Source organism: Argiope bruennichi, chromosome 8 (genome assembly GCF_947563725.1).
Source record: "Argiope bruennichi chromosome 8, qqArgBrue1.1, whole genome shotgun sequence".
Classification (NCBI taxonomy): domain Eukaryota; kingdom Metazoa; phylum Arthropoda; class Arachnida; order Araneae; family Araneidae; genus Argiope; species Argiope bruennichi.
In genome coordinates this window covers 114098928-114110486 of record NC_079158.1, presented here as the reverse complement: position 1 = coordinate 114110486, position 11559 = coordinate 114098928, and the positions used below count along the sequence as shown (strand labels likewise).

At 29.0% G+C, this 11559-nt stretch overlaps 1 protein-coding gene across 3 annotated transcripts in view; it reads left to right on the top strand.

The window, feature by feature from the left end:
- The first annotated feature begins 258 nt into the window (after positions 1-258).
- The window catches only part of LOC129981124 (centromere-associated protein E-like), a 119539-nt gene continuing 108238 nt past the window's right edge, over positions 259-11559 (top strand). Inside the window, exons 1-18 of one of the 3 annotated variants that reach the window (XM_056091810.1) lie at positions 260-322; positions 2102-2175; positions 4120-4177; positions 5519-5633; positions 5764-5915; positions 6966-7080; positions 7191-7360; positions 7470-7584; positions 7699-7868; positions 8006-8120; positions 8230-8390; positions 8499-8613; positions 8728-8897; positions 9035-9149; positions 9259-9419; positions 9530-9644; positions 9752-9921; positions 10049-10163. In XM_056091810.1, coding sequence (XP_055947785.1) covers positions 2106-2175; positions 4120-4177; positions 5519-5633; positions 5764-5915; positions 6966-7080; positions 7191-7360; positions 7470-7584; positions 7699-7868; positions 8006-8120; positions 8230-8390; positions 8499-8613; positions 8728-8897; positions 9035-9149; positions 9259-9419; positions 9530-9644; positions 9752-9921; positions 10049-10163 — 2202 coding nt within the window. In that variant the 5' untranslated portion in view covers positions 260-322; positions 2102-2105. Of the gene's footprint in view, positions 323-2101; positions 2176-4119; positions 4178-5518; positions 5634-5763; positions 5916-6965; positions 7081-7190; positions 7361-7469; positions 7585-7698; positions 7869-8005; positions 8121-8229; positions 8391-8498; positions 8614-8727; positions 8898-9034; positions 9150-9258; positions 9420-9529; positions 9645-9751; positions 9922-10048; positions 10164-11559 lie in introns of all 3 variants that reach the window. The other 2 variants (XM_056091813.1, XM_056091812.1) reach the window with 2 other exon arrangements.

Genomic DNA, 11559 nt, shown 5'->3' with positions numbered 1-11559 from the left:
TTTAAATTAAATTACCAAAAAAAAATCTCTAAAATTTATTGAATTAGAGATTTACGAAAAGAAGAAATCTCGCACTATAATCGAAACTTTAGCTGCAATCACAATATCAGTTGTTGGAAATATTTTTTTTTATCCATGGGAAATCAGCAGATGTACATCCGCTTTCAAGGAACATCAATACTCTATTTCAGAAGAATGGATGTTTTCTCTTTTTTCCCATAGCTGATAATATGTGTAACCTTTGACTGCTGTTTTAAAGATTTCAAGTATAAATACCGATTTCTTCTGAATGGCTTCACGTTGGAGGAATTACTGGCAACAAGTAAGTAAAAACTTCAAATTCTTAGTATTTACTTACCTAAAAGTGGTCTTTTCATGGAGTTGAGTTACTTGAATGCTTAAAATACAGGCGTTTGATACAAAATCTGGACCTTCAATCTAATGCTCTATGGATTGTAAAATATTTTTGGGGTTTGAGTAATATTATCTCTAACTGTAAAATTTACGAAGTAAACGAATTTTTTATTATTTAATGAGCATACGAAAGAATGCATCTTTCTTAAGAAAAAAATACTATCGATTTCAGTGTTCTTTTATAGAGATTTAATACGTGAACAACAATATACATTAAGTGACTAATATTTATTAATTGATTATATTTTTTTGGATAATATATTTAATTGCAATAAAAATAAATTATTAAAACTAACTTTTCATTAATTATATCATGGGTATTTGAAATAATGCATTTATCTTAAAAAGAGATATAATTATTTTTCATATAATAAGATTTAATACATGGAAAAAAGTCGCAACGATATGCATTTCGGATTTCAGATTTTATTATAGCTTTAAAATTTTATTATTAAAACATTATTTACTTATTTATAATCGTGTGAAATATTTTTTTTAATAAGAATTATTATGAATCTCAATATTCTTTCATGGAGCAAAAATTAATACATAAAAAATTGCGATAATATTATTTTAAGTGACTAATATTTATTTTTCTAATACAAACTCATAGATCAAATACTTTCCAATCAATTACAAATAATTAAGTCTGTAAAATCTGGCTACTTTGTTTTGATCTCAATTTTATATCAAATTAATGCATTAATTTTGGAGATCAAATATCATAAAAAGATTTTGCGAGAATATGGTAAACAAAGTAAGGTTATTATTACCTGCTTCTAAATATTTAGTACCGAAAAAATATAAAAAAGCAAAAACTTATTGTCATTATTTTATGAAAACGTGTAATCACAAGCTCAAAAAGATCCAATTTCTCGAAAATAAAATTTTAATTAAAACAATGTTTTTATTTTGTATTTTTTCATTTTATCACTTGAAAAAACATTTTTTTTTATATTCAATATTTTATTTCATTCTGCTGTTTGTATTTTTAAAAATAAACATGGCTTCCTATGATTAATGTTTTTAGAAATGAGCATTTATTCTTTCTTTATTTCAGAGAAATGTTAGAAACAAGCTATTTTAATTAAACTTTCTAAAATAATTGAATAAATATTCTATTTTGAGAGAAATATTGACTTTCACATAATAGATTATCTAGTTCAAACAAGGAGGTAAAAGAATCTTCAGTTTCTTTTTACTATATTACTTGGACTCATGCATTAGCAAAATATAAATAATAGCTATTAACAGAAAATACAATTTTTAAAAAACACACTTTTATTATCTGAATTAAAAAATAGAAAATAATTTTATTAGAAATTATAGCAAAATATATAAAAGAATGTACATAACAAATATGTATGCGAGTAACTAGAAATAACAAGTTAAAGAAATTAACAACAGAGAAAACAAACTCACAACGGAGGCCTTTATTAAAGTATATTATGAATGTTATTTCAATTTCAATTTGCTAAACTTATTCTTTGGAGTTTTTAGCAGTTTTAACCTTTAACCTCCAAGTTTTTGATTAAGCGAAATATTTTTTTACTTTTCAGTGTATTAAGAAAAGAACGTATAATTCTGATTGTTTAAAAATATTTTATAATGAGTATTTTGCCATATAACATTTATGTAAATAGTTAAATTGTCTAGTTACATTCTAGATTGTTTTTTTTTCTTCCAGCGCCATGAAGTTTCTCGCGGTGCTCTTCCTTGCGGGCTTAGCCCTCGCCTCTGCAATTCCTGTGCCTCAAAAGGGTAAGGATCAATTCATGATATATTTTTCAGCTTTTCAATTGACAAGGTCATGAATTTAAATTCTAATTATTACTCAGATTAGATGGAAATAATTAAACAATAAAATTTGTAAACGATTTTCCATCCAATCCAAAAGATTTTATTTTAAAGCATCAAATGATCAATGCATCGTAATGTAATAACCGTGAAAAGCTCTTGATAATCCTTTAACTGCTTCAAAAGATAGAATAAAGAGATAGTTAAAGTAACGTTCAAGCAGACAGTTTGACAGTTCAAGCAGACAGAATTTTTGCGATTTCCAACATTTTTACTTTTGATGCTTACAAAATTTGTTACTTTTAATTCTGAATTCACGATTTATTTCAAAATATAAATGTTCAAATCACAATGCAAAATCAACGATTAGTATATTTGTTTCTGTAGAATAATGATATGAATATTTATATTTATTTTTTGTCCGTTTAATAACTTCAATTAAAAATAATTTTTAAGCTAGAAAATAGTTGGAATAAACGAACGATTAAGGCGCGCCAAAGTTGAAAATAAATAATATCGTACTTCAACTAATAAAAATTAAATTTGTTACTATTGCATGAAAAATAGCAATCAAAAATTAATATAATAATTTAATTTAAATTAAATTGAAATGAAATATTGATTCACACTAGCCAAGAATTATCAAGCAGGTATTTTGAAAAAGGCCTTAATCTAAAACAATTGCGTTTTTTCAATTTTTATTAAGTACCTGTTTATTTTCAGCATTAATTCTTTGGAAGTTCGTATAAATCATCAGTTTATTAAAAATATTAACTTTTCAAATTTCTTTTGGATATCTAATTTACAGTATGCTCGAAATTCTTCCAATTCAAAATAAGTCAAATTTTGAAGTAATTTATATTGATTAAACAAAGAATTTATTGATGACTTCTATTTTCCAGAATATAAGAAATAGTTCTTCTCTCAAAGTTATTTTACCTTTTATGCATTCGTCGTTGAGAAATCAAAATTCTTTAAATTCTTGTTGATTAAAAGCTGAAAACTTTCCGTGGTAGAGCAGACGATAAAAAAAGTGAAAGAGAATTATCTTATGTTAAGTAAAAATGCAAACGATTTGCAAAAATTGAAAAAAAATATATATTAATAGCAAATAAATAATTGTTTTGTCTCATTGGAGACGAATAAAATTTGGTTCGAATTTTCGGCGGTTCGAATTTTTTTTTATAATTAAATCGAAAATTATTTGTTGCAAAAGTTTGCGATAATATTCAAATTGATGATCCCTTTAATTTTCATTTTATAAAATAATATTGTACTTTGAATCATATTCGTTGTAAATATTTTGTTATTAATTCCGTTTAACTTATTTTAACTTTATCAACAATAATTTAAGTTGAGTGTAAATGGAAAGCTTTGAATGATAGCATAGCTGGTAAATGATGCGACATATGTATGTTCTTCTTTATTGCAGGGCTATAAAAAAGACGATGAAATATAGTTTTTAATACAGAGTTTCATTAAGAAGAATATTGATAAAAAAGGGTTTTAAAAAAGCGCTGTTTAAATATTCAAGTAACAATAAATGTGTTGGAATAAATTATCAAGATTATTTAATTCATCATATTATCCTATACCATCAACTAGATTTCACTATTTATACAAGAATTAAAAAATGCGTTCATTCATCTCATAGCTCATTCAACGAATTATTCTTTCAACAAAAGTAAGATTCAGAATAATCTAAATTGTACGAATTAAATTAATATTTATACAAATATTGAAAGATTTATTGGCATATTTTATTTCATTGATTATTTATTTAAGAATACATTCAGAACATCGAAAGAAAAATATGAGCTGTTTTACATAATAATGCAAAGGCAATATTTGTGGAATATGTGCTAATTTTTAATAAGAAATTCTAATTTATTACGTTTCTTTTTACAGCTGTAGAGGAATATGAATTCGCTATCGACGACTTGGACTTCGCTTTTGAAGCTGACGAGTAAGTAACAGATGTAGCAAGCATTTGAACATTATCTACTAACAAATATTATTAATTTTAATATACATTTAGCTTATTGTGGTAATATCAACGTATAGAAAATGTATTGATTACAATTTCTGTCATAATCCTAAAAATTCAACTATAATAAGGAAATAATTGATATTCATGCATTTATACAAAAAAAAAATTCTTCTTTATGCTATATTAAATATTAAATTAACCTTACCTTTGTCTATTACATCAATACAATTTTTTTCTATTGTGTATGGTTCGATACAGTTACAGTACCCAAAAAATATTTCATTTCACTCGTCCAGGTTATCTGATAAATGATAAAATTTCTCCCTTTGTTAACGTTTAAAATCAGAACGATTAATTATGATTTCCTTTCAAAAATTTTTGATTTGGAATTAAAATAAATTAGAATATAGCTGGAAATCAAAGTCTTTTGAATGAATTCTTCATTTATTACGATTAATTTTTTCCCCTTTACATGTTTCAATTATCCAGGAAACAAAATCTTTAAAGTATTTGGTAATTTTTATATAATATAATTTAATATAATATAATATATAATAATAATATAATTTTGGTAATTTTTTTATATTTGTGGAAAATTTACAAAAATGAATAATTAACTTACTTATAGGAGCCACTTACAAGTTGTGCTTTAATTGTAAGGTTACTGGACAGATTAAAGCATGGGCTCCATACATATAATTTAATTTTACAGCTTTTTGGAAATAACAGAAAGGAAAAAAAAATACTCCATAAAAATTTCGTTTTTAAAAATAACTTTTTTATTGCTTGTCATTGAGTTTTCCCTTGGAGATTAGGACATCTCAGATCGCAGACTTATTTTGGAATGTCACTTTTTAAACAACTGAGAATTTACGTAAAGGAGGTACTGAAGGAACATCGTACTTGCAATTAGTATCCGAATTATATTGTACTGTTGATTTTTAATAAGCACATCCTATTTTTTATTACTGGAAGAAAATTCTGATATCTCCTGTGCTGCAAGAAGCTTATGTTGTCCCCTATGTGTACATGTAGTTTTGTTTTAATAATGATTAATATGTTTGGTAAACCTGAGCTTATCAAGATTTTCATTATCATTTGCGAATTCAACGCGTCAACATTATTAGAAACTGGTAACTTGCTTTCTGAAGCAAATGAACATTGAAATTTGTAGACCAGGGCTATTCAAAAAATTTTTAGAAAAACTTTTTTCACATTTTATTATATAAATCTCTTTAATAATGTTTTTACTCTTTCACTTCCATTACTCAAAAAGCAAATTAAATATTATACTAAATGTATTTCTGCCTTTTCCAGTGGAAACCTTGAGGACCTCAAGAACAGACTGAAGGAACGATTTCAGGAGATCCTCGAAAAAGTGAAAGATGCCATCGAAAAAGGCAAAGTAGTCAAGGCTGATTACCTTGAAAAGGTATGATTATCACTTAGCTAACAAATTAAAAATTTTTTTTTCACCTTGTTATTTCAGAAATGTTTACCTTCTTTATGACCTGATTTTTTTAATCACATCACTTTCCTAATCTTTTCTTTCCCCTTGCTAGCTGAAGGAGATCCGTGAAAAGCTAAAGGACCTGAAGGTCGATCTGACCGCTAAGGCCAAGGAACTCCTCGAGAAGCTGAAGGAGAAGGCCAAGGACTACTGGCAGAGGATCCTTGACAAGCTCAACCCCGACAACAAAGAATCCTACGCTGAGTAAGTTGATTCTACAAATATTTATCTTACATTATGGAAACATTTTGCGAAAAATTGACATTCATTACATTAGGAAAAGTGGTCTGCTCAATTCCTTCGTGAATTATCAAGGAATTTTGTTATCAAGTCAAATTAACCATTAAATAATAATTTTGACCGATCAATATAGAAGAAGGAACTCCACCATTTTCTCCAAAAAATTATGCAAATATATGACTATTTAATGATTTTGATTATTTATCTATAAAAATCTTCCTTTTAAGATCTGTAACACTTGCATACAATTTATATAAATATATAAAAAAAAAAACCTTTTAAATATGCAAATTTAATTTTTGTAATTAATGCAAAACTTCAGCTATTGTTAAACAAGTAAATTATATAATTGAATTCAGATACAATTCTTCCTCTTCTTATTTAAACACTCACAGATTTTATACTAAAAAAAGCAAATATGATCTTTAACATTATACAGATTTTCATTACAAATAATTGGAAAAAATTCTTACTAGAAATTAAACTACTACTATTTAAATAAAAAAATAACAGTTTTTTTTGGCAAAGATTTATTAAACATGCTTCTGAATGAAAAAATTCTATAAATATAATTAAGGAAAACATTAAAAAATGAAATAGGAAATTGATTAAAACTGTAATAATCTAAAGCTATAAAATTTAAAACTTACAATAGATTTTAGTCAACCCGTTCGCTATTAACTTGAAGGTGTGAAAGTTGTGAAGCTGTGAAAGTTTTATATTATTGATCCATTTTTTGGCAGGTTTCAGTTTCAGCAGAAGGTGCAAGAGTAAAGTAAATTATCATTAAGGATACCGTTGCATTGTACTCTCAATTTTTTATTTGAAGAAGAAACTGTACGCAAAACAGCCCATTAGTACGGAACTAGTACGGTTGGGTTGGGCCGGATTGGTAGCGAGAGGGCTAAAAAATCCAATTAATTTTATACAGTTCTCCCTGTTATCCTGATTTTAAATATTGTTTCTAGCAAAACTTATTCTATAATCGACCTCTGTTCTTTGCTTTTGATATAGCGAAAATCTTGAAGATCTCAAGAACAAGCTGAAGGAGCGATACCAAGAAATCCTTGAAAAACTAAAGGATGCCATTGAAAAAGGCAAGGTTGTCAGTGAAGATACTCTTGAGAAGGTAGGAGACACTGTCTTAAAAAAGGCTTTTCATGCTATATTTCTGTCCCGTTTAGTTAATCAAATTCTAAAGCAATTATTCGTTTAAATTAAACACATTTTTTGTTTTAGCTCAAGGAAATCCGTGGCAAGTTGAAGGACCTGAAAGTTGAAATCACCGACAAGGCCAAGGAACTCCTTGAAAAACTAAAGGAGAAAGCCAAGGACTATTGGAAGAGAATCTTGGACAAATTGAACCCTGACAACAACAAGCGATACGTTGAAGAGGAGCTTTATGCCGAGTAAGTCACTAATTTATTTTCTTAGAATTATTTTACGAAAATTTTGTTTGTACTTCTTCAAAGAATTTTTATAACTATAAATAACTGTATTTTTTTTCAATTATTTCAGTGAAAACCTAGAAGATCTGAAGAACAGACTGAAGGAACGCTACCAAGAAATCCTTGAAAAATTGAAGGATGCCATTGAAAAAGGAAAGGTTGTCAGTGAGGATACTCTTGAAAAGGTATGAGGCACTATCTTTAAAAAGTGACGTTTCTTGCTATATTTCTTCACTTATTTCACTTAATCAAATTTTAAAAGAATTACTGATTTAAGTTAAATACGTTTCTTCTCTTAGCTAAAGGAAATCCGTGGCAAGTTGAGAGACCTGAAGGTTGAAATCACCGACAAGGCAAAGGAACTCCTTGAAAAATTGAAGGAGAAGGCCAAGGACTATTGGAAGAGAATTTTGGACAAATTGAACCCTGACAACAACAAAAGATCCGTTGAAGAGGAGCTTTACGCCAAGTGAGTAAAGTTTCTGTGTGGCTGTTCACAATTTGAGTAATTAAAAATTTCATTTCTTTTTTAATGCCTTATAAAAAAGCACTGAAATTTATGAAAGTTACGATTGCCTTTATTCATAGTTTTTTATTCCATTTCAGCGATTCCTTGGAAGAACTGAAGAACAAGTTGAGGGAACGCTACGAGGAATTCCTTGAGAAATTGAAGGATGCTATCGAAAAAGGCAAGGTCGTCAAAGAAGATTACATTGAGAAGGTAATTCAAAAATACGGAAATTAAATTTCACCAACGAGAATATTGGCAATATTTTGTAGGAAGTCTTTATTTTAATATCAAGTACTAAAAACATAATTTTCTGTTTTAGTTGAAGGAACTCAGGGAGAAACTAAAGGATCTTAAAGTTGACCTCGGCAACAGGGCTAAGGAAATTTTCGAGAAGCTGAAGGAGAAGGCCAAGGACTACTGGAAGAAGATCCTGGACAAATTGAACCCTGACAAGGACAACGAGGAGCAGTCTTACGCAGAGTTAGTAGTTAATTTTTTTATGAGAGTTATGTCCTAAAAGCATTTTTTTACTTTTTTGTTACAATATTTTCAGTTAATTTTAACCAATCACATTTGTTCGTATTTCAGTGAAAACCTCGAAGATCTGAAGAACAGACTGAAGGAGCGCTACCAAGAAATCCTTGAAAAATTGAAGGATGCCATTGAAAAAGGAAAGGTTGTCAGTGAGGATACTCTTGAAAAGGTATGAGGCACTATCTTTAAAAAGTGGCTTTTCTTGCTATATTTCTTCACTTATTTCACTTAATCAAATTTTAAAAGAATTACTGATTTAAATTAAATATGTTTCTTCTCTTAGCTAAAGGAAATCCGTGGCAAATTGAGAGACTTGAAGGTTGAAATCACCGACAAGGCTAAGGAACTCCTTGAAAAATTGAAGGAGAAGGCCAAGGACTATTGGAAGAGAATTTTGGACAAATTGAACCCTGACAACAACAAACGATCCGTTGAAGAGGAGCTTTACGCCAAGTGAGTAAAGTTTCTGTGTGGCTGCTCACAATTTGAGTAATTAAAAATTTCATTTCTTTTTTAATGCCTTATAAAAAAGCATTGAAATTTATGAAAGTTACGATTGCCTTTATTCATAGTTTTTTATTCCATTTCAGCGATTCCTTGGAAGAACTCAAGAACAAGTTGAGGGAACGCTACGAGGAATTCCTTGAGAAATTGAAAGATGCTATCGAAAAAGGCAAGGTCGTCAAAGAAGATTACATTGAGAAGGTAATTCAAAAATACGGAAATTAAATTTCACCAACGAGAATATTGGCAATATTTTGTAGGAAGTCTTTATTTTAATATCAAGTATTAAAAACATAATTTTCTGTTTTAGTTGAAGGAACTCAGGGAGAAACTAAAGGATCTTAAAGTTGACCTCGGCAACAGGGCTAAGGAAATTTTCGAGAAGCTGAAGGAGAAGGCCAAGGACTACTGGCAAAGAATCTTGGACAAACTGAACCCTGACAAGGACAACGAAGAGCAGTCTTACGCAGAGTTAGTAGTTAATTGTTTTAATGAGAGTTATGTCCTTAAAGCATTTTTTTACTTTTTTTGTTACAATATTTTCAGTTAATTTTAACCAATCACATTTGTTCGTATTTCAGTGAAAACCTCGAAGATCTGAAGAACAGACTGAAGGAGCGCTACCAGGAAATCCTTGAAAAGCTAAAGGATGCCATTGAAAAGGGCAAGGTTGTCAGTGAGGATACTCTTGAAAAGGTATAGGACGTTTTCAAAAATAAAGTGGCATTCTTATTAAATATTTACCTGTTCTGTAAATGAAATTTTAAAGGTATAATTGATTTCAATTAAACATTTTTTTGTAGCTAAAGGAAATCCGCGGTAAGTTGAAGGACCTTAAGGTTGATATTACCGAAAAGGCTAAGGAACTCCTTGAAAAACTGAAGGAGAAGGCCAAGGACTACTGGCAGAGAATCTTGGACAAATTGAACCCTGACAAGAACAAGCGATATATTGATGAGGAACTCTACGCCGAGTGAGTTGATAAATTGTTTTCTTATAATTATTTCACTGAAGCATTTTTATAATAAATTATTTTCTTATAAACGACTGTATTTATTCTAACGATTTATAAACGTTTCTATTTCTTTTGAATATTTCAGTGAAAACCTCGAAGATCTGAAGAACAGACTGAAGGAACGTTACCAAGAAATCCTTGAAAAATTGAAGGATGCCATTGAAAAAGGCAAGGTTGTCAGTGAGGACACTCTTGAAAAGGTATGGGGCATTTTAATTGTAAGAAAAATTATTTTATATTGTATATTTACTCTATTGATTAATGCGCTTCAAGGAACTGTTGCTTAAAAATATATTTTGTTTCTTTTTAGTTGAAGGAAATCCGTGGCAAGTTGAGGGACCTGAAGGTTGAGATTACCGAAAAGGCTAAGGAACTCCTTGAAAAATTGAAGGAGAAGGCTAAAGATTACTGGAAGAAGATCTTGGACAGATTGAACCCTGAAAAACGATCTGTTGAGGAAATCTTATATGACGAGTAAGCGAAATATAATTTTCTGATATAAACAGACTGTAAGGTGGCTTTTAAATTCACAACTAAAATATTTCAGCATTATAATCTATGTTTTAAACTGAAGTAGATTTTAATTTCTATCAAATCAGGAGATATTTCTTTTTGTTTACAATATACTAAGAATGTTTTAAGTGAATGCAAATCTTGAATGAAATGAAATATGAATGAAAAGTAGTCTCCATTTCCAGTCATATTTTTAATTTCATGATAATTACTATTTCAGTGAAGACGTCAAGACTGAACTCGGAAGAAAACTGAAGGAACGCTTCGAGGAGATCCTGAACAAAATCAAGGAAGCCATCGAGCAAGGAAAGGGAGTCAAGGAAGAATACCTTGAAAAGGTAAAAATAATTTAAAATTAAACTCCAAATAATGAATTCACAGTGAAACAAATCTAAAAAAATATTTTTTCCCATCTGAAAATATTAATTATTTAAATAATTTTATCACTGTAGTTGAAGGAAATCCGTGGCAAGCTGAAGGACTTGAGAGTCGAATTGGGCGAGAAGGCCAAGGAACTCATTGAGCGCCTGAAGGAGAAGGCCAAGGATTACTGGAAGAAGATCTTGGACAAACTGAACCCTGATAAGGACAATGTCCTCTATGCCGAGTAAGTGAATGTCACGAAGAATTCTTCATTTTTATAGAAAGCACTGTTTTCAAATTTTTGAGGAAATCTTTTATGATTAGTATTCAATTGTATAAAACTATCAATCAAAAAATGGTACTGTATAATAGTTTAGAATGCTACCAATAAGAATGGCAATGAGACGGTCTAACATTTGAAAACCAAATAGGTTTTAATATATAGCAGACCAGGTGCTTTGCAGTTTTATTTGGAATTTATTAAAGAAGTTTTCACTAAGCGATATTAATAAATATTAATAATAATGAAAATTTGACTTTAATATTTTATGGATGTTTTTTTCAGTGAAGACATTAAGACTGAACTCGGCAGGAAATTGAAAGAACGTTTCGAGGAGATCTTGGAGAAGATCAAGGAGGCCATCGAACAGGGCAAGGCTGTCAAAGAAGACTACCTTGAAAAAGTAAAATATTTTTTTTTTAGTTTTTCTTAATATTGAA